General features: G+C 50.9%; 1 protein-coding gene across 2 annotated transcripts in view; it reads right to left on the bottom strand.

Annotated features, from left to right (window-relative positions):
- OSBP2 (oxysterol binding protein 2) overlaps positions 1 to 23,753 on the bottom strand; it is a 130,599-nt gene that overhangs the window by 87,563 nt on the left and 19,283 nt on the right. For both annotated transcript variants that reach the window (XM_028528439.2, XM_028528438.2), the window contains exon 2: positions 15,949 to 16,157. In XM_028528439.2, the coding sequence (XP_028384240.1) occupies positions 15,949 to 16,157 (209 nt within the window). The remainder of the gene's footprint in view (positions 1 to 15,948; positions 16,158 to 23,753) is intronic.

Below are 23,753 nucleotides of genomic sequence, written 5' to 3'. Positions count from 1 at the left end.
AGAGCCTCAGGCGAGCCTGAGGAGTGGGGATGCGCGGGAGGGAGCACGGGGAGGGAAGGAGTGGCCCAGGGCAGGGCTGCGCAGGTGGCCCGGGCAGGTGGCAAGGACCAGCCACGTGCAGGGAAAGAGTATCCAACCCGGAATGGGTCCACAGTCCTTCTGCCCATCGCTCAAGCACGAAACTGAATCCCTCTTGTCTCCTTGGCTCCATTTCTATTTTATTCTGGAAAGACACTGGAGATGCTTTTTTTTAAAAGGAAACTTTCTGGAGCTCTCCCAGGGAAGGATGGATGGATGTGGGTCCTGGTTACTAGGAAGCACTCCTGTCCAGCTTCTACAGTAATTACAGTAGTAAGCGCACCCAGGAGGCTCAGGGAGGCCAAGGCAGGAAGACATTGGAGCAAGCCAGGTGGCAGGGCTGCCCAGGACCACCTTTTGGAAGCATTTGCCCAAGTCTGTGGATAGCCACTCAGTTCTGGGTGCCGGGCAGAGAGAGTAGGAGAGGTGACACTGGTCCTCCAAGAACCCACAAGCCAGGTGTCCCAGTCACTAGGTTTATGTACTCCACCAAAAACCAAGTGTGATCACGTGCCACAATATATGAATGATTATTTCTAGATAACACACGTGTTGTGCTCCTTACGATTTATGAGCTTATGGCCCTCCTGAGAGGCACTCCTCTCCTTGAAAACAACTGGGCCGGAGCACAGTGGAATCAAGAGCTTTAATACCATTCACACCTCCTCCCCAGCACGACTTTCCTCGGGAAGTATCAGAGGAGAGAGGGGGGCTGCACTCGTGGACATGTCTGAGGGCATGTTTGGGGGGGGCATTACATTTGTAACAGGCCACCACGGGGAGCGGCTCAAATGTGCAAGCAAAGACCAGCAGGGTTAGGAAACGGGTTCGACTCTCGTCCACAGAACAGAGCATAAAGAAGCGACACCCAGGGTTGCAGAGCAGCTGGGAATGCACTCATGGTCGGCCGCACAATTTCAGGTGTGTGTGTGCGGGGGAGGGTCTGCGTGCCAGGAGCGGGGCCCCAAGGGAGTGGCAATGGCTGGGAACATGGCGATGCTTTCCTTTGTTTTAAATTCCCTTTAATGTCACTGTAAGGTTTTTAGTAGCATAGGAAATCCAGTTTGAGAGAATAGCACAGAAGGGTTGTTCTCACGGGTTCCTTTGCCTCGCTCTCTTCCAAGAGACAGAGTATTGATTTCCTCCCACCAGCTTCTGTGGCTCCCAGACTGATGAGCACGTCTGCAAACCAGCCCGGCTCCGCTAATTGTGCCTTCTGCCTACCTGCCCTCCGAGGCAGCTGCCATCACTCTCCCCGACAGCTCCGCGCCCTCCCTCCGCTGAAGGGCCCTGAGGGCTGTCACTATGGGCGCTGCCACATTTTTCTCCCTCATTCAGTCATCACTCCATAGCCTTGAGCTGAGATAGCCCTGGGGGACCCTGAGCCCAGGGTAACAAGCATTTCTGTACAAATGGAACAGTAATGGCACATTTACATGAGCTACAGAGAAGGATTTCCAGGGAGCACCTTCCCTTCACCAAGCCATGCGTTTCTGCTGAAGGAGAGTATGAACCGAGACAATCTTTGTGGAGGATAACTTGGTAAGAGTATCAAAATGGGAAGCACACACTTGACCCAGTAATCTCTTTTCTAAGAATTTACCCTTAGGAAATATTCATACTAATGCCCCCCCGCCAAAAAAAAGGTGAGTACAGAAATCCCGTCCCAGTGTCTTTTTTGGTAACAGGGAATCAGTGCAAACAACCTAACTAGTTTAGAAATGTTTAATTACAGTATGCTGCAGCCATTTGATGGAATATTGCACACCATTAAAAATGACATTTTAATAAGATATCTAAATAGGTGGTGATATTAAAGATTTGTTATTTCAGGTGTGACAGTGGTTCTGCATTTTAAGAGTCCTTGTTTTTTAGAGATATAAACGAACACATATAATGTAAAATGTGGCCACTTTAAAATAGTAGGTGGGAAAGCAGAGTAATGGGTACGGCGGTACTGAAAATGTTCTGGAACTAGATAGAGGTTGTGGCTACATGACGTTGTGAATGCTAAATGCCACTAATGGTGAGTTTTATGTTATGTGTATTCACCACACGAAAAAAAATAATGGGGGAGACAGAATATGAAGCTGAGATGAAATGAGATTGGCCACTAAGTTGCTAATTGTCGGAAGGTGAGTGATAAGAACACGGGGTTCTGTATGTGTAGGTGTATATGCACATGTATGTAATTTATTCGAGTTTCCAAAATACAAAGTTATGTGTTCCATAATGCATAAAAAGTGATGGCACATTGTTGAATTTAACGATTCAGTTACACAACTGAACATTGGGAATTTTCCCACTGATACGAAAGTATATACCTTCCATCTAAATGCATGTAGCTGCATGAAGAAATGACTGAAATGCTGTTCAGTAAAGATCCTACAGTGATCTTTTCAGGGTTCACAGATTAAAGAATTTTCTCCTTTTTATGTATTTTTCAGTATGGTTTGCACCTTGAGTGCTTTTACAAAACAATAAAGCTTTTTTATTAAAAGGAAGGAATGTTCAAGAACACCCTCTCGCCTCTAGCACTTGGTCTCGGGTGCCGGTGCATCTGTGACTACAGCACAGAGCTAGTTTCCTGGCACCTGGCACTTACTCCAGCGACCATGCTCCCCACAAAGGCCATCACACCACAGGGAGCTGAGGACGACCCAAATCCATTGGATGCCCTGCCAATGACAACGGCAACCCCAGTGGTGACCCTGGCAATTCCTTCTCCTGCACACGCTCACCCAGACTCACAGCCACCCTGTGGTCCACTGGGCCAGGATCAAGACCGCCCTTGCTGCAGAGATGAGGAGTCCAAATTGGTAGGTTTGTCCACAGACCACAGCTGAACAGCCGAGTGGGGCCCCGCCCTACACAAACCCTTCCTTCTCCCAGGAGCCACCTCTCACCGATGGTCAGGACCCTGCTGCTGGCGCCCGGGGCTGGCCCTCCACTAAGGAGACACAGAACACTCTATGTTGATCTTGCACAGGTGCGAAGCTCAGACACCTGTATTATCACTTACAGCCAAGCGTCTCCCGCCCCGCATTGCATTTCAAGGGAACAGCAGCAGCTAAATATGGCGACCACCCCTGGACCGTTCATTGCTAAGGACACCGTTGCTCCCACTGCGATCTCTCTGGCTTCGCTACCTGGAGTCACCTTGGAGTCCCTCCTGCCCTCCTGCATTCCCAGTAATGCTCTTTAGGATGACTTGCTCTTCAAACGTGGCTCCGTGAGGACCCCCACACAATCCTCATCTGGAGGCTCTGCACCCGGTGTGGACGGGCCAAAGGAACCACTGTGCCTGGCCAAAGCATCAGGCACTCACTTCTCACCTCATTCTTTCATTCGTGCTCCCTCCCTCCCTTCCTTTATCCACCCAGTAGATAGTTGCTGCCTGTCCACTCTGAGATGAGCAAGGCTCTCGGCACTGGGATTATCAGGGAAGTCAGACATTAGACAGATACGTACGCAAGTGAGTAACAACCACAGCTGTGGTGAGTCCTGTGAAGAAGAGGCACCAGGAGCCAGGAGAGCACCCACTGGGGGTGGGGAGTACATCTGGGCTGGGGAGTCAGGAGGGTGTTGGGGGAACACTCATGGTATAATAGGCATCGTGTGAGTGTGTGTGTGTACACGAGAGAGAGAGAGAGAGAGAGAGAAATTGAGAGACAGAGCGACAGAGACACTCCACAGCACACGGGGCTTACACCAGCTGTCTAACTGCTGCCTTACCCTTTCCCTTCTGCAGATAGGAACCTGGGGCCCAGAGAGGCAAAGGCAATGGTGGATGGTGCTCAACAGAGGAGACAAAAAAAGGAGGCCTGACCAGTCAGTCACAAGCTCGCCTGGGCCCACCACAGCTGCCGCCAGGATGGCCAGGCCTAAGGATTCTGTAGCCAGGCACTGAAGGTGACACTTCTGGCTGAGCTCACAGAACACCTGTGAGCAGGAGCTCTCTGCAAATGCACCGATGCCTGTCAGTGACAAGATGTCCCGTGGGCCAGTCAGTGACAAGACGTCCCGTGGGCCAGTCTGGCTTCCCCCTTCTGTTGCTTAACGGAGCTGAGGAAAGATGGGCTTGATGTAGCCGGTGCTTCTTCCCAGGAGGGCCTGGGGGGCTGCTACTCAAGAGTCTTATTCAAATGGAAATCCCATTCCTCAAGAGAAGCTACTCCGTCTGTGAGCAGTCAAGTATCTCCAACTGTCTTTCAAAGAAAAATGTAAACTAGGTGCTGGTGGGAGAGGAAAACCTACCACTCAGTCATCCGAAACCAGAACCCCCCATTGGAATCCCGACCAGCCGTCTCCATCCTGGTCCCACTCGAACCCGCTACAAGGACTTCCCATCCATCTACAGAGGGCAGGTTCCTGCCTGCGCAGCCTGCATTTGACCCGCCTCCCTACACCATGGCTCCCTGTTGGCCCAGCTCCAATCTCCCCAGCTCTCACCTGGACAAAAGCGGCTTACGAGTGCGTGGCCCTGTGCACACCCAACATCTGGGGGCAGGACAGAATGTTCCTCCTGCATCCAGGCATTGAGTGCCCACGCATGAGCACAGCCTCTGTCCTTTCCGTGGACAGAGAAAGGACCTGGACGTGGCGGTCGCTGGACAGCACTGCCAGCTAAACCCGGGCTGGGCAAACCTGGCCAGGGTATGTGAAGCCTCCTGGGGAGTTGCCCCCACGCTCCCCTTCACACGTGGAGTGGGGGACTAAGGTTTGGGGAGCAGGGAGGTCACGGAAACGACAAAGCCCTGCCCCTTGCCTGAGCCCCCTGCCACCCTCAGGCTCAGCGTTGGTTTGGAGAGCCAATCCGGATGTCAGGCGAGAGCTCTGGACTAACGGTTTTCAAAACCTCTGCAGTGAAACCCATTTTTCAAACAGGTAGCCACCACCAGAGACCGCAGGCCACAGAACAAAGGAAGCTACCTAAGCTGGCAGAGTGGGAGCTGACCCCGCCCCTGGGCAACCCCGGCAGAGGAGGACAGCAGCTCACGCCAACCCACGGTGCCAGAATCATGCTGAGGCCCTGGGCTTTGGGCACCACAGCGCCCAGATGCACCTTGCACGGACAGAGGCAGTTGGAGCGGTTGCCTCCACTGGGCCCAACTCTTCCCGTGCTCACAGGCCCTCCCTGGCAATCCAGCCTGCCTGTCATGGACCTCTAGAATTTTCTGTGCCTCCTGCCCCTGCCTCCAGGGATGTGTCCTTTCCACAAGTCACGGCTGTTGCACCTGCCTGCTGGCCTGGCCTTCCTCCAAAGCCAGGTCTGAGTCCACAGCAGTTCCCTTGCCTTGGCCAGGCCCAGGCCACGGCAGCCACAGAGCTAGAGAAGCCCATACAGCTGCTGCCAGCCCTCCTGTTTTTTCTCCTGTTCCTGCTCCTGCTCCTGGGGGGGGGGGGCAGGGGGGGGCCACTGGATGGAAGCTGGAGGTGGTCAGGGAAGAGCCTGCAGGAGAGATAGCATCTCAGGAGAACCCAAAAGGGAAGCAGGATTTCACGTTCCCTCATTAGACACTTTCAGGTTGCCCCTCCAGGATGAGACCTTGCCCACCTCTGGCCACGCCCGATGATGGGACTAGGGCTGGTACCTGCTCTGGGCGGCACTGAGGCCTCCCGCTCAGGAATGTGAAGCTGGGACACAGAGAGAGCAGCCTGAGGCCAGGCCCAGCCAGGCCAGGCCCAGGGGAGAGCAGAGGTGTTGAGGAACAGAGAAGCCAGTCTGCAGAAGGAAAGGAAATGCAGGGGACCCTGGGAGAAAGCCAGACATGGGATTCCAGAGGGAGCAGCTGCTGACACATCCTGTCGCTCCAGGACGTGTCCTGAGCACAGCCCCTTACTTTTACTTCAGACAGTTGGAGTGGGGTTTTGTTCCTTGCCGCCAACTGGCCCTGAATAGAAAGCCATGACAAAATCATTTTAAAAATATTAGTAAACAGGCCCACGTCTATAAAGGTGTTTCCGGCGCAGTTAGGAGACATACTGACATGCATGAGACTGTCACAGACTTTTCTGCCAACTAGGGATTCGGCCTGAAGATCCGGGGCAGCAGGTGGTAGTGACGTCTGGTATTTGTCACCTGCACCACAGGGTTCTCTCTCACCTAAAGTTGTTTTGTGTTCTTTTGCTGTATTATTATTGTTGCTGTTATTTATCATCACAGCCATCTTGTGATAGACTTTATTCTTCCCTGTGATGGGCAGAGAAATTGAGGCTAGAGGGATTGAGGGCCCTGTCCAAAGTCGCAAAGGGACTCAGCAAAGCCAGGATCCCACAGGTTGCACCCCTTTTATTAGTCACAGCCCTTCAAGCCACTGTGCAAGTGAGATTCTGCAACTGCTGGGGGGCGGGGGTACCTGGGGTGGGGAAGGTGCAACAGAGCCGGCCTCTGAGTTCCATAGCCCAGAATACCTAGCCTTGACCTTTCCAGGTTTATCTCCCAATCAAAGCTCTAACTGGCAGAGTGAAATGCAGGAGGTACCTAGAGAGAGATCCCAGCCCCACATGCCTTTAGGCACGAATGCATTTAGGTCACGCATTCCAACCTGCCCCCCGAGGCCCCCTGCCTCGGGAACTAGTGACACAGTGAGCGAGCCACAGCCTCGCCTGCATCAGAGCCTGGAGCTCATGCCTGCAGCTCCACAAGCAGGTTAATGTCTGCGTGGCAACAAAGCATAATCCTTTCCAATCTGTGACTAACCACAAAGGAAAGTGCTCTCATGCCCTTTAGTTACCAAGGAAGCAATTAATAATCAAGATACTTGCCCTGGCAGGGAAATGATTCTTAAACCACCTTAATGGTAAGACTATGTCAAATACAGATTGACCTTTTTGTCTGCTTTTTCTTGTCAAATGACTCTGACCTTCTGATCCTACTCATTCTCTTATGAAGGACCCCCTCCCGATAAAAAAAAAAGTTCAGAATGCCTATTTTTCTACTGAAATAAGGGGGCCGCCTCTGGGCTGGCTCTTGGGCTCAGCAGGCAGAGAGGCTTCTACGGGAAGAGGCAAGGTCAGAACACACACTGCCTGCCCCCTTAGGTGAAAATCCAACTCACTTTCTCTGAGAATTGAGCATCAATCTCCTTGAATCCTGCACAGATATTCAGACTCGCTGGTGACCCATTTACCCTGAGTGGGCACTGATTTATATGGGTGCCTCACGGGTAAGCCGCTGCCATCTGTATGGGTCACAGACCACATCTAAATCCAAATGGTCAATGCCTCTTACGGAACAAAATTCAATCACTTTGCTACATTCTTCTCTGGCGGCTCTTGACTCTGCTGGTGTGGACGCTTGAGAATTGACGCCAACTCGGGGCCCAGCCTTGACCCTGCAGGGCCCCCTGGTGAGGCCACGCCATCAGAAGTCCCCATCCTTCAGTGACCTCCCGCTCTGCGCCAAGCCTGCTTCTTTGGGAAGGACTCTCTCCCAGCGGAGAAATGCTGACTTCAGACCAGACAAATAAATCCCAGCCTTCTCTGCTGGAAGCACACGTGTCCCCGTCTCTCAGCCCCTCCCTCCCCTCTTCCAGCTCCCTCACATCCTCTAGGACACCAGGGAGAGTGCTGGATCCTTTAAATAAACCTCAATCCAATGCAGTGTTAAATTTTAGATGTGTTCATAGTACTTTGGTTATGTTAATTTTTTTAAAAAAAGGAAGCTTTATCTTTTAAAGGTATATCCTTAAATATTGACAAATGGAATGACACACTATCTCCAATTGGCTTCAAAATGACACAGGACGGGGACGAAGGTGGAGGCATAGGGGCGAGATTGGGTTGATAACTGGGTGACAGGTATGTGCAGGTTCCTGAGACGCTTCTGTCCCACTTCTGTTTATATCTTAAATTTTCCATAACAACAACAACAACAACAAAGGTTTTTAAAATCTTATCGCCGGGTTTTGCAACATCCTTGAATCCAACTGTCCTACCTAGGGCTTTTACCTCTTACCCTCTTTCAACTGACCCGTGTGAACTGAGCAACAACTATGCACAAGATTCTGCTGAAGCTGCAAAGTGAAAGCAAGTGGTGACCTGGGTACGAGTGAGCACAGACAAGCGTCTGAGGACTAGGGAGCCTGACCATCCACACTTTGAAGGGTTTGGGTGAGGTCAGCCCCTCCGTCCTGCAACCCGGGGGCCAAGAACCAAGGGGCAGGACGTGTGACACTTCGCACGTGGACCAGCAGCACAAAGGAAGAACTGAGACCACAAGGGCTGCGGCGGGCCTGGACACTGAGCCCTGCCTAACCCGAAGGGCTCCAAAGCAGATGCCAGTGTCCCCTCCAAACTAGGCTTAGACAGCGTTTGTTTGTTCTGAGGGCTATGTGGCAATCTTGGGAAAGCCGGGATTCACAGCCAAAGTGGGCAGGAAATACCCACCTCAAGCTGCGGACCATGAGCAATGGCTACCCTTGTGGGCACCACTAAATGTCCAGCCCAGGGCCACTGAAGCCAGTCCCTTTGCTCAGCAACACCCTTTAACACCACCTGTTTCACCGACCCGAAATTCAGACCCATGTTCCCACCCTCTCAGGTCAGGGGAGGACCGTGAAGAGTCTGTGACTGGTGGAGGCTACGGCACTCCCCATGCAGGCACTATACCTCGTCTTGGGAAGAAAAAATGGCTGCACCTACACCTGGAAGGGAGGGGCCGAGAATTTGTGTTTGGGTGCACCTGGTGAATACCCTACACAGTCCTTTTTGTCTCTCTGGACCCAGACCATTACAAAAGTGACAGTCAGGCAGAATTAAAGCTCACTATTCCGTGGAACGCATGGGATCTGTAAGCGGGAAAAACAAACCAGCTGTGGCAAGCAACCTAGGGAGTGTGGGCAGTCCCCGTTTCTCCAGACGAGCTCCATGGGGGGCTGGCACGAGCCCTGCATGGAATGCTTACTAACAATGGGAACTTCTGGGAGCCACCCAGCCATCAGATCCACATTTTGGCACTCCTCTCCTAGGAATTTTTTACCTGCTCACCCCAGGGGACTTCATGCCCACCGAAGTTGGAGAAAAGTTACTGCGTTTAATCCGTGCCAGTCAGTAGTTTACTAACTTAATGAGCTCACAAGAGACTTCATTACACCCTCTGAGCAGCCAAGCAGATGGGGCTTCTCCTTGCAACTGCGGGGTCTATGAGTTAATAGTTTGAATGTGGCTACGTTTTCCTTTTGTCTCGGGAAGGGTACATACCCCTGTCCCTGCCCGGTCGCTAGAGACAGAGTGCGAAGGAGGTGGCCCTGGAAGAACTCACCACGGCACAGCACTCGCAGGTGTTTTCCAAGCCCTAAGGAGCAACTCCCCCCAACAAGTAAGAAAGCCCGCACTACGGGAAGCCGTTCCTTCAAAAGGAAGAAAAGAATGCTGAGTGGGCCACGGAGACGCCACCACTTCTCCAGCCACTTGCACCCCAAGGCACAGAGGCAGCGGGTTCTGCAGGGACTGTCCGCAGAGCCAGAACACCGCCACACTCCCCAGGAACGTATCTCCACCTCGGGGGACCACAGCCAGCAGGGACGGCAGGAAGGCCTCCCGAGTCCTACCTTTTAGAAAGTTTTCATTTTGGAGCAAAAGGATGGCAGGCCGCACAGATGTTCTTCAGGGTCAGCCCCCGGGGCCCCCAGCCACCCGAGCCCCTCTCACCCCCTGCAGAGACGTCTGTCAGCCTTGGCTGCTCTAAGGGCAGAATCTGGGCTGCCTGGGAACCTTCCAAGTGCTGGGCTGTGATATCAGAATAGGGCTATGACATCAGTGTGGGGGCCGGCCAGCCTGGGGGAGCAGGGCAGGAGAGAGGGAACCCCTGAGGGGCTGGATTAGCCCCCGCACCTTGAAGTAAGGCCCAAGACAGAGAGCTGGCTGGCTCTGTATCCCATTCTTACACGCCTCCCCAGCACCCCGAGGGGAGGCGAACCTGAAGATCTGAATATGATTCTCAAGTGAAGAGAGGTTTGTTGAGAGCCAGACAACCTACTGGTACTTCCTTAGACACCAATCCCGCAGCAAAGCAAGTGAACAAGCCATCCTCTGGCTCCCCCCTGTGGCAAGTGAAAGAATATTTTCTATTTTCTCACTGGGAAGCTCCAACTCTAGTGGTCCCTACCTGGAGTCAGGAGCAGAGCCCTCAAGCCAGCTGGCTGTGGAGGGCCGCCCCTTCCCCACCCCGGGGATATAGTTAAAAGCAGGGGGGAGATGAAATGCAGGATACCCTTTACCTCCGAATTTGAGATACACAGTAAATAAACTTTAGTATAAGTATGCCCCAATTACTGTATGGGACACACTTATGCAAATACATTATTTGTTGTGTATTTGAAGTTCAAATTAAGCTGGGTGACCTGTATTTTTATTTGCTAAATATGGTGATCATACCCAGGGACATTTTTTCTTAAATGCAGGTGGCCCCCAGGGCTTCTCTCATTCATTCAGATTTATCAGGGCAGGGCAACTTGGGAACCTGTGTTACTTTTAGGCTGCCAAGGTGACTGCTATCAATAACTACAGCTAACTCTTCCTGAGCGCTTACCAAGCCATGTGCTAAGTCCTTTTTATGCATGATCTAGCTTAATCCCCACCGCATCTCTAAAAGGTGATTTTATTAGTCAGCCTGTTTCACAGAGGAATGAGACAAGACAGCAAGCAACTTGCCCAAGATCACACAGTCAGGCAGTCATGGTTTTGAACCCAGGAAGGCTGGCTCTGACTGACCTAGAAATCTCTGAGTTGGAAAAACCCTGGGAGCACCATAATAGAAGCCTCCAGTGGACTGACAAATGGGGAACCTGAGGTTCTGGGAAAGCCAAGTTTGCACGAACCACTCTGCGACCGTGCGTGAAGGGCTGAGCCAGGTTGCAGAAAGCAAGCATCTGGTCCAGGCAGGGGGCTGGCTCAGGGGCGGTTTCCAGGACAGCCTCTCCTTGAAGGCTAAGCAAACCTAAGGGGTAGCAGGTCACGGGAAGGGGCTAGGTGCCAGGGAAGAGGGTTTGCAGGCAAGAGGTTCAGCACAAACACTGGCCTGGCAGCAAGAGAGTGTGCCAGTGAGCACCGGGGAAGCTGGACCGATCTGGAGGGCAGGGAAGAGCCAAAGAAGGACTATTTGTCAAAATTGCATTTTATTTTCAAATTAGTGTGCCGTAAATTTACCCTTTTCTGTACAGTTATATGCATTTCAGCACATGTACAGATTCATGACACACCCCCACAAGCAGGATACAGGGCTCCCTCACCCCCAAACACTTCCTCATGCCATAACTTTGTGTCGCTCCCTCCCTGCACCCCTCACTGCTGGCAACCACCGGCCTGTTCTTCATCTCTACGGTTTCAGCCTTTTCCAAAAGGTCAGATAAATGGAATCATACAGCTTTTTAAAAGTGTCTTCTTTCACTCAGCGTAATTCCTTTGAGATTCATCCAAATTGCTCTCTCATTGTCACTGCTGAGTAGTACACCACTGTACGAATGTACGTTGTATGAAGGGTTTGCTCAACCACTTACCCACTGAAGCCCATTGGTGTCATTTCCAATATCTTGCTATTAAAATCAATGCTATGAACATGGGTGTACGGGTTTTCATGTGCATGGAAACTTCCATTTCTCTGGGATGAATGTGCAGGGGTGTGGTTGCTGGGTCACCCCTAAGCGCATGCTGAGTTTTATAAGCAACTGCCAAACTGTTTCCCAAAGGGGCGATTCCCAACAGCAGCAGATGCCAGATGGACCCTCGCTGGCATTGAACACTCTCACCACCTTTAAATGTTAACTGTTCTAGTAAGTGCGTGTCGTTGGTATCTCATAGAGATCTTAGTCTGCATTGCTCTAATAGCTATTGATAATGAACACTTTTCATGTGCGCTTCTGCCATCTGTGTGTTCTCTTCAGTGAAATGTCTGTTCTTGCTTGTGTACACTTTGTAATTAGACTGTATTTTTAATGTTAAGTTTTGAGAGGTTCTGTGTATATTCTAGACACCAGTCCTTTGTCAGACAAGCGGCTCGCCAATATTGACATTTTCTCTCAGTCTGTACTTTGTCTTTTCATCCTTTTAACAGACTTTTGCACTGCAAGAGTTTTCAATTTTGGAGTCCAACTTATTAATATTTTCCACAGAGCATGCTTTCATGTCTCAGACATGATGTCTAAGAATTCTTCACCAAGCCCTGGGTCCTAGTTGTGGAGGTGTGTCACGAATCTGTACATGTGTTAAAATGCATATAAATGCACACAAAAGTACAAAATTTACTGCATATCAATTTGAAAATAAAATGCAAGTTTGACTTACAGCCTTTCTTTGGCTCTCCCCTGCCCTCCGGATCTGTTCAGCCTCCCCCACCATCCCCTCAGAAGGGCCTGGATCCGCCACCAGGTGGCAGTGTAGACACCAGGCTCCAAAGTCAAACCTCACACTTCAGAAGCTACTTAAATAGCAAACCATCCAGGACAGGCTGCTCATCAGAACATCAGAAAACTCCACACCCTTCCTCACATGGATTTCTCTAGTAACACACAGGAAAGGGCTAGTGAATTCACAAATAAGAACAAACTGTCTTGAAAAGCTGCTTGGTCCCACTGTGAGTTCCAGTCTCTCTGGTGACATTGGGTCCTGCCTTGTCACCAGTCTAGCAGAAAGTTCCTGGGATTAGCTGCCCAGGACATCACCTGAGGCCCCAGCCATCAGCCACCCGAAGCTCCATGCACTCGCTGTGCCCAGACTCCCCAGGCCTGGCATGCTGGGTGGCCGTGTCCTATGCAGGAGCAGATGCTGTCTGCAGCGCTCTCGTAGTTACTGTTTCCTTCCTTCTGCTAGCTTTGGGTTTAACCTGGTCTTCTTTATCTAGCTCCTTTAAGATGTAAGGTTTAGTTACTGACTGGAGATTTTCCTCCTTTTTAAATGTACCACCATATTTCCCACTGGGCACTGCCTTTGCCGCATCCCATACATTATGGTATGGTATGTTTTCATCTTCATTCATCGCAAAGTATTTTCTAATTTCCCTTGGGATTTCACCTTTGAATCATTTGTTGTTTAAGAGTATGTTGTCTAATTTCCACATATTTGTGAATTTTCAAATGCTGCTTCTTTCATGGATTTCTAGCTTCATTCCACTGTGGAATGCGTACGATTTCAATCTTCTTCAAGTTACTGAGACCTGTTTGGGGACCTAGCATACAGTCCACCCTGGACGATGTTCCCTGTGCATCTTAGAAGAATATGTCCTACTGCTGTCGGGCGGGGTGTTCTGTACATGTCTGTTAAGTCCCGTTGGTTTATAGCACTTAAGAGTTGTGAGCAGTGCGGTTATATGACCAAATCCCCATCTTTAACATGCCTCCTGTTTAAAGATCTGACCGGAGGCAGGAAGGCAGTGAGGAGGGTTGCAGGCGCTAGGTAAGAGGAGAGGAGACCGTGGGGTGGCAGAGAAGCTGGAGAACAGCAGCCAGAAAGCTGGCTTCCTGCTGGGTGATATGTGCTCTGCAACCTGGGAAGGGCAGACAGGCCTCAGGACGACCTGAAGGGATCTGTCGGGAGCACTGTGTGTGCCCTTGACCCAGCTGGTCACCATCAGCCAGACAAGCAGAACCTCACCAGGCAGACTTCCCTCATTCAGGGTTACCTGAAGCTGACCCCAAGCAAAAGGTCAAACCACAACTCTCCAGCATGGGCCTAAGAACTGTGGGAGAAGGTGGCCGCCTTGCAGAGGGGGCCCTCGCAGGCACTGTTCTTCAGGAAACAATCAGGTGGCCTCACTCTTTATATACACGTAAGCATGGTACCCGCCTGAAGGCTTCTCCCTCAATACATTAGTTCATGCTCCAAAAAGCCAAGAGGAGAGGAATCCTACCACTTCTGACTGACACGCAGCATGCGGTACCTTGAGCTGTACTTGAATGTTTGTCCCGTGTCCTCGCCCAGAAGGCTAACCGCTTGGAAACACACGGCACGTACTGTGTCCCCAGCCCCGACAGGCCAAAGGGGCAGTCAATGAAGGAAGGGGAGCCTGAGGCTACCCCAGAGGAGGTCCAGGCTAGCAGCCCCCAGCACTGCCTGGGTGTTAACCAGCACTCGCGCCCAGCTGCAAAGAAACCCCCTCCTACTGGCTGTCCCAGGAAAACTGTTCCAGAATGACGAATTCAATAAATGCTACCTGCTACATTATTTTCAGAACTTCCTAGAAAATGAAGCAATTTGTTATTTCACTTGGGAGAAGCTAGAAAGAGGAAGCTAGTTCTTCCATGAGCCCCAGTGTCCCCACGCTTAGCCAACAGTGTCGTTCTGAACCCGGTCACACCACTGGCCACAGTGGCTTTCCACAGGCATCCCCACTGAGACCACCTGTCCCACACCAGAGAGATGGTCCTGATGCCCCCCTTCAGCACAAAATGGAGTGGCACCCTGGGGACCCCTCGCCAAGCTCAGTAACACATGAGTGCCGACCCCAAGGAAAAGAGTCACTGCTGTGGGGGAACCCACGCTCCAAATGGGTGAGACTGAAGGAGAAGATCAGACTGATGATATTCCATGACCTTCAATTTGCATTGAGGAGCCAGTACTGGGGGAGAAGCAAGGCAGGGGGGTTGGGCCTGGGGCATGGCGGCCGATGTCCCCAGCCCCTCATCCTGCTTTGCATTAAGTCTCCTCCTTCCACAGGACTCACTGGCTCCCCCGCCAGCCCTTGAGCTGATCCCGGAGAGCAGGGGCCCTGCCTCGTTCTCACCTGGAGTCCCGCCTCCCTGGAATCAATGCACAGATCTGTGCAAACACACACCGTTCTGCTTATAAACTTGGAAGGATCACAGCTTCCCAGTCCCCCCTCTACCTGTGTGGACTCAGTTCTCACCCAGCAGAAACACCGGCTCTGCTGCTGGGGCGGGGTTGGGGGGGGCAAGGCTCTGGGCGGGCAGGCGGTTCACACCCCGTCTTGGGCATCTCATGGGGCAGCCCCCGTGGAAGGCAGCCTGACAAGCTCTCAGAATTACAGATGCACACTCGCATGCACCCAGCAGCCCCACTTCCTGGGGCACACATGTCATTTGTATTTGTACACCCGTGACATGGATGGCGAGATTACTCACTGCAGAGCAAAGAAACCCACGTGGTCATCAACAGGCCACAGGTTAAAGAAACCACGGGACATCCACACAAGGAAACACTGCACTGTTGTAAAAACAAGGAGGAAGATTTTAGGTACTGATAGGGAAAAGTTCCAAGATATATTGTTAAATGGGAAAAAAAGCAAAGTGGGGAACTGCATGTATTTTAAAATAAGTACCTGGTTAAATATATACGCAAAGACACAAGACACTGGCAGCTCTGGCTGCCCCCAGGTAGGAGGGCAGGGGGCAAAGACAAGGGGAGAAGCCGCTGCATATGCTTTTGAAGCCACTGGTTTATGAATCATACAAAGACATTATGCATTTTTAAAAAGAAATGTATTAAGGTAAAAAATAGAATGTCTTGCTCAGGACAGGAGTGGACCATGCACCTGGGAGAAAGTCTGGCCCGAGGCACAGGTGCACAGCCCCGGGCTCCCACCCCGACTGCTGCTTCTGGAGCTGACCCACTGCAGCACCTGAACGGCCTTCTCAAGTCCAGAAGCTGGCTTCTTCCAAAGAAGGGGGCGACAGGCCTCACCCACCACAAACATTTCCATCCTTAGAACTGCCAGCCATCCCGACCACATAAGCACCTCGCTGCTGAGGACCCACGGAGCCAAGTGGGAAGGACGAACACCCACCTCGACCTTCCGAGGTTGGTCTGGGGTAAACTGGGTCTCCCAGTTGCCACCATCCCCCAAATGCTTTCAACTCCCACTCTCTCCAGACACGTCAGACTGCACGTACACCCACTGCGCCAAGCGCCCACTACCTGAATGGCTGTTCATCATGCGGACAGCCTTGGCCTTGGCCAGCTCCAGGGTGGTGATCCACTGCTGCCGCTCCACCTCCGAGCTGGCCTTGAGGTGGTAGGTCCTTGCCCCACTGGTCAGCACGATACCACAAGAATCCTCCGTGTCAATGTGCGTGGTGGACAGGTTGAGGGTGCCACGGCAGGTGTGGGCCATTTCACCATGATTCCTGTAGGATGCAAGAGAAGGAATGGGTTGAGGCTCCCAAACTCAATAGCTCCAGACTGAAGAAAGCTTCGGGGACCCTTGGAGCTGGGAGATGACGCCTGTTAGGACTGACTGGCAGAGACTTGGCTGAGGGGCGCCCAGTGGGCCGAGTGCCAGCGGGGGAAGGGCCTGCATTGTTGCCACGGGCAGGGCTTGCCTGCTGGGGTTCCAGCCCTTGCAGACATCCGGAGGTGGAGAAGGGCGACTGCCCAGGGTCCCGTTAGGCAGCGAGGACCTCTAACTCCACCTCAGGCTCTTCCCACTAAGCCTCAGAACAACAGAGATGGGACAGGATAGAAACCTGCCACTAAAGCTGAGATTAGAGGCCCCGAACTCCAGGGGTCGACTGGACAGCATCCCCTGCTGGGGGTGACCTGGGAACCGAGATCCACAGAGCCAGGACGCCACCATCCTCCTCTAGCTCCACGGCGAAGGCAAGGGCTGGGTCAACACATACTACCTTATGACAAGGGACTGGTGGCCCTCTGTTGGTTATTAGGTTATGGAGCTAATGGTACCAAAGTAAGGGGACGTGGAGGTGATTAAAGTGGGGGCCACATACAATTGTGACCAGTGTCTGCAAACTCAGCCCCAACTTTCACGACTGCTTAACTCACTCTCCCTTAGAGACTCAAAGGGAATTCAGAACCCCCAAGACATACTGAGTCTCCTTCCATAGAGGGGGCTGGAAAAGGAAGTGCAACCAATCAGCATGTAACAGTGCCAGTGGCAGGAGCTCGCGTGGCAATTTTGCTGCCCTTTAATGCTCATTCATCTTGCATTTGACCAGCTGCTACCTTTTCTGATTCCCTCCTGCTTTGACATTCCTTCGAGAAGATGACGTAACTTGTACCTGAAGAAAGGCTGAGTTCTTGGGTGCTGACATCTTCTGCTAGAAGGCAACTCATTCTAAGTTACAAACAGTCAGTGCTGGGCATGCCTGTTGGAAGCCTATGGTTTTAGATTTAAGGACCTCTCAGGCTAGAGATTGTCCAGGGGTTAAACAGGATCATCATTACCATATTTTGCCATGTATGACGCGCACCCTGGTTTTTGCGCGCATTATACATGGGATCATTATACCCGGGATCATTATACCCATGATTATACCCACAGTATGTAACCATTACACCCATGCGTCATGCACATCCTTATTTTGCCCTCAAAAATTTTGGCCAAAAAGCGTGCGTTATACATGGCAAAAGGCGGTAACCCAAAATGACACTGCAGCTTAGCTCACAAAAGCAGCAGGGTGGAGGCAGTGCTCTAGGCAAAGGGAAAAGCAGGCCCAAAGACTATGAGGCAGGAAGGCGTGTACAGCTTCCAAAGAAGAGAAAAAGTCTGCGTGTGGCCGGAGCACGGAGAATAAGACGGCAGGTGAAAAAAAGTGAAGCTGGAAAATCAGGCGGGGGCCAAGTATAGTACCTTGCAGGTCACACAATGTACACAGATTTTTAACCCAAAACTAAAATAGTGGTCCTCCTGGGCCTCCTGTCAGGAAAGAAACAACGATGACCTGGAGTTCCAGAAGCTCCCGAGGGCAACAGGATAAAAGTGCCTCGTGCAAGCGGTGGGAGATGGAGGCCGGGCCGCTGGGCAGAGTCAGGGCTGAGCTGGAAGATATCCAGCGGCCGCTGTATTGGATTACAACCCATTGAGAAGCTAAATATCCATGAGTCTGTACTGATATAATAATGGAAGGAATAAATACATGGGGAAGAAGGGACAGATCTTCCATAATTGGATGGAATTACGGAAATAGAAAAATCACTAAATGCAATGTGGGATCCTGGATTGAATTATAAAATAGAAAAAAGACATTAATGGAAAAACTTATGAAAGTTTTATGAAACTATTACAAATAAAGTTTGTAATCATATTACAACAATGTTCATTTCAATTGTACTTTGGTGGGGTAAGATGTTAACTTCGGGGGAAGCTAGAGGGAGAGTATACGGGAACTCTGTACTATATCTGCGCCTTTTCTGCGAGTCTGAGTTATTTCGAAATAAAAATAAAATTTCATGATGCCATCATTTCTTCCCAGGGTCACAGATGATAGGAAGTTTTGTAACCAGAACCTGCACTGCCCGGCCCTCAGGCTTAGCGACTGGGCTGGATATATCACCAATGTCACCGAAGGTTGAAGCCCCGAGCCCCCAGCATAAAGCCTGGTTCTGGCGAGGGCTCTCCAAGGTGGAGGTTCTGCGTGTAAAAACCACTAGACCAAGAAGAGGAGAGTGGCGAGGGAGGCTCGGGGCGGGGTGGGGAGCGGGCAGCGGGCAGAGCATTTCCCAGGCAAGACAAGCCTGAAAAACCAAAATGCAAAAATCCCTGAAGACAATCAACGCTCAGAGGATGAATCACTTTCGAGATGGAACATGACTATTAGAACAACATAAAAAATTAATGTAAATAGGTTTAGGATTCTCCAAGAAGAAGGAATACCACCCAGTCAAAGGAACAGTATTTGTGAAACACAAGCAGGTAAAAAATGAAGCGAGAACAGGTAGATATGAAAAAGTAACACAAGAATTTTTCAGAAAGGGAAGATACAGCAGAGAAGCTGGACCATCTGCCTAGCACCCAAATCTAAATTTAACCTGAACTCATTGTAATTAGAGCTACTTTTCATTTCAGGACTTGAGGAGCTTCATTTTTCAGCTTTATTTTTTTCTGTTATTTGGAAGAACTCATACAGAGGCAGCTGCGAATCTGGGTCTAAAGTCCCTTCAAAACGATCAAGTTTCAATGCACTTTCTCACCCTGGAATTTAGCTGTGCTCTTTTTTTTTTCTTTCATTTAGATGTTTTGTGGCCAATCCATTCTCCACCAGTAGCCCAAGTGATATTTTTTGTCCTGTTTAGTCAAGTTTTTAAAAATTTCAGTGGCTTCCAACTCAGTCCTGAAATGGCCTAAAATTCAAGGACATATCTTAAAATTCAGGTTGCTTTTGGGAGTGGTGCACCCGCCCATGTTGCATTTAAGAGGGTCTGTTTCTCCCGCTGCAAGTTTTGGCTCAGGAAAGGCTCACTCTGAAGGTCTACCTTCCAGAGCGACCCCAAACCTCAGTGGGTGGGAAAGTTCAGGCCCCACTCACGCACACTGTAAGGTGCAGTAGCAATGCCTCTCCCAACGGGGGCCTTTGGAGGTGCACAACTCACAATCATGTATTTTCACTGAGCCTGGGCAGCTTCAGTGGCCTCACCACCACAGACAAACCAGGCACTAGGGCCAAGGGTTTAGCGATCTGTCCTTCATTTCTACGATGAGTTTCCTGGGGCTGGGGTGGCCTCCCGCAGCACCACTGTCCACAGTTATCGAATCCTCATCTGCTGGCCTCGATTCCCGTGCCAACACGGCCTCAGACCAAGTCACCCATTTCAGCCAAGGAGGTGAACCAATGACTCCCGACTGGGGAAATCACTGGTCTCACCATGAGTGCTGCCATCACTCAGGGGCAGCCAGTCTGACAGACAACGGAACAGCCTACTGAAGGCTCGGCTGAGGACCTGACTGGGGAGATGGCTCACGGGCTTGAGCTTCTGTCCTCCAGGATGCAGTCCACGCCTTGAACTGACAACTGACATTTGTTGCCATGTCCCCTCTAACTGCAGCAGATCGGCCAGGAGTGGCCCTGCTCCCCGTCACACGTAGTAACCCCTTGCAGAGTTTGTACTTCCCATGCCATGCACTTGGCCTCAGCTGGGATAGGGGTTCTAGTTCCGGGCTGAGTGGCGGAATGTGACACAACAAGGCTTCCCACTGAATGGAAAGCTGACTCTACCACCTGGCCACCTTTCGCTCCTCATATCAGGGAGGAACAGATCAAAAGGAGAGGGATTATACTGCTGGGGTCACTTTAGCTAATTGCCATGAAGAATCCGGTTAGTGGCACATCAGGGGAAGGGAGAAGAATGTCTGGATAGAGCCCAGGGGCTTCCCTGGGTCAACTCCTAATACTTCCACACCTGGTAATGGCTGTTAATGGGTAGGCAATAGGGAACTCAGACCCCTCAGGGCAAACGGCACAGACCAGCCAGGGAGCTCAGGCAGAGTGACCAGGATCTAGAATAGGAGGTGAAGAAGGGGGATGGATGGTGAATATCAATTACAGTGTCAGGACCAGCCACACAGCAGAGAATGAATGAGCTTGTTTCACAACCTTTTCGCTTCAGTTCCCAGGTGACTGAAGCTAGACACCAGGAAGGGGACTCTGTCACTGACTGGGGCTTGCACCTGTCATCTCAGAGGAGGACTAAAGATGACTTCATCTTCTCAGGAGAATGTAAGTCCCCACATCACAGTGGGAGAGCTGACATCATGGCAGGGTGTGGTGGACCTTAACCACGCAAGGTCTGGGGGGCGTTGGACCCAAACCTTGTGTGCCTTCTCAGATTCCCTCAACTGCGTCCTTCTCTATTTCTCTCGGTTGGTGCCTTTTCTTCGCCCAGTGGCCCCTCCACTTCTGGACTTGCACGAAATGCCAGAGAAATGGGGGATGGAAGTGGATGGGGGAGACAAATCCCCCCTCCGCTCTTCCCTCCGGGGACTGCTCGGAGGTAGGCTTTCTCCTTGCGTGCCTTCTAGGGAAGTTCATGCACCGGAGCTGCACACGGTGTCCCTGCAGCTCCCTGAAGCGGCGTCGGCAAGGTCACGCGCTGTGCTACCATGTCCCTCTTCTCTCTCCTCTGCTTCACTTTCCGTTTCGCCTCAACGCCCTGGGATTGCATCTCCCAAGTAAAGTGAGCTCTTTAATCTTTGCCTTGGGCTATGTTTTCTAGAGAACCTTCAGAGAATGTTCATGGACCAAGGAGAAAAAAAAAAGAGAAAGACAGGGCAGCAAATTGGAAACCAGACACATGGGAAGGCAAAAGCTATTAATCTGGGGCAAGGCACGTGGCCCGTGTGTGACTTTCATTCAACGGCAGCTCCAGCTGACTCTGAGTCACTTCGTAAATATCCCCACCACCAGCTTCCAAATTCTAATTCAGCAAGTACTTCCTGTGGGCTACTATATAAAGAAACTGGAGAAAGCATAGATATTAAGATAAATCAGACACATTTTGAGGCTTCAAGGAATGATTCATCTTGTGAAACAGACAGGCCTATAAATTGCAAGCCACTATTTAATAAGCAGAGGGAAATAAATTCAAAATAAAGGACGTGTTCACTATGAAAATTTATTGAGCTATCTACCCTTATAATTTACCACTTTGCTGCATGTATGTCACCCGTATGCAGTATGTTCTATGTTACATACATATCAGCTGTCCATGAAATGTTGGTTTTAAACACAAACTCAAAATGAAAGAATAAGCTGTCGGTGACAGGAGCTCCGGGAACAGAATGACTGTTCTGTCCCAGAGGGACTGGGCGGGTACACTGTGCAAACAACGGGCAGACTCTGCCCGGCAAAGACTAGGAGGGCCCAGCCAACCCACAGCAGTGCGCTGGGGGAACGTGGCTCTGGGAAGGCCCAGAGATCCAGAGCAGCTGAGGTGAGGGTCCAGACATGGCCCGGAATGATGGTGGGTGTTGTAAATTAAACTGCATCCTCCAGGAAGGTATGTTGAAGTCCTAGCCCCCCGTACCTGTGGATGTGACCTAATGTGACCTGTGGATTTAGAAATAGGGTCTTTGAAGATATGAACAAGTTAATGTGAGGTCAGTCACTAGGGTAGACCCTAATCCAGTGTGACTGTTGTCCTTATAAGAAGAGGAAGAGACAGACACAGGGAAATGCCACATGACAATGGAGGCGGATGTGGGAGTGAGCATCTACAAATCAAGGGGCACCAGGGGCTGCTGACAAATGTCACAAGCCAGGAAGCGCTGTGGACACCTTGATATTGGATGTCTAGCCTCCAGGACTGTGAAACAATACATTTCTGTTGTTTTAAGCCACCCAGTGTATGACGTCTTTTCCACGCCTTTTATTGAATGTACTGGGGCAACACTGATTACTGAAATTATACAGGTTTCAGGCGCAGGCACAATTCCACGATGTCTTGCTTTCTAACAGTAGCCCTAGGGCATGACACAATGGCTCAACAGGTGAATGGAGGAATGACCTTCTGGAACCTCACATGCAGCTGGGCTGGTTTATTCCCACATGCCAATCATGGGCTGCACTTGAACTTTCCACACAGTTCCCACCCAGAACATTCAGCTAATGTAGCACCCACATGGTTCCTCTCGTTACTGGAACAGCTGTGCCCCAGAACGGTCCATCCCGCTTGGACTTTTGCCCTCATGTCATACCACAGAGGCTAGAGAACCAAAAAACGGCCCGCAGCAAAGATTCCAAGGATTCAGGTTCTTCCACTGACATGCATCACACGAGACTTAAATGGGAAAGCAAGTTAAGAGGGCAGCAAGCAGGATAAGAGGGATCCATTGCCACGGCAGGAACTGTGACATAGGAGGGAGCTTCTGCGGCCATCGGCTCCAAGAGTCCACGGCTCCCTGCACTAATGTCTGCAGTTCACCCCATCACAGCAGAGGGGACCCTGCCTGTCAGCCCCCAGCTGCTCCTCCACCCTCCCAGGACACGGGCTTAGCTTCTCTTAAGATACATGGAAATGTTCTTCCATTACTTCAGTCACTCTTTGAGCCTCTCCTGGATAAGATTAAAGTTTCTCTCAGGTACTCCCCAAACCAATGCATCTGGGCCTGCACCGCTCACTGCCAGCCCACAGCAGGGACCTGGAGAACAAAAATCTACTTTGCACCAGCATGAAGGAACCCAGCGCTACATAAGCCAGGTCCCAGCAGCAGTTCAGGGGGTAGGAAGCTACCTCAACCTGACAGCTCAGCCTTTGTGCTAACACTAGCCAGAGTCGTTTCTGCCGTGTGCGGCTGAGTCCTGGCCGAGGCACCTCCCCAGAGGCCACGCCACCTGGGAACGGACATCCTGGAATGACTGCAGACAAGGGTTGCTGTTTGCTGCTGAGGATCACAAAAGCCAACCCTGGGCATTGGCAGAGGTTTTAAACCTGGATCTAGAGATGCAACACAAATTACAGACTGGGGGAGAGATTCACAATAAATATAGCCAACAAAGAATTTATATCAAGGAAATACAAAGAACTCCTAAAATCAGTAAGAAGAAAAGCTAACAACATAATTTCAAAATGAGCAAAAGACTTGAACAGGCACTTCACAAGAGAGGATAGATACCCTCTTCAGTTATTAATAAACACAGATTGCCCTACGATCCAGCAATTCCATCCCTACCCACTCCCATCAGGGATGTGCATCTGGCTACCAAAAGATATGCATGAAATGTCTGCCGCACCCTCCTTAACAGCCACAAACTGAAAACAGCCCACATGTCTGTCCACGCTAGAATGACTAAACAAATGGTGGTTTATCCACCTGGTGCTTTCCAAATGGTGGGCTATTATATAGCAATGACAATAGATGCATTAGAATTATATATAATAACCGGGAAGAACCTCTCGAACACAATGTTGAGCAAAAGAAGCCGGACACAAACAGAGCGTATTGCGTGATTCCACTTACAGAAAGTACCAACACAGGCAAAACTGAGCGC

Source organism: Phyllostomus discolor, chromosome 13 (assembly GCF_004126475.2).
Source record: "Phyllostomus discolor isolate MPI-MPIP mPhyDis1 chromosome 13, mPhyDis1.pri.v3, whole genome shotgun sequence".
Classification (NCBI taxonomy): domain Eukaryota; kingdom Metazoa; phylum Chordata; class Mammalia; order Chiroptera; family Phyllostomidae; genus Phyllostomus; species Phyllostomus discolor.
The sequence above is the reverse complement of the archived record's forward strand: the minus strand, read 5'-3'. Positions and strand labels throughout refer to the sequence as shown.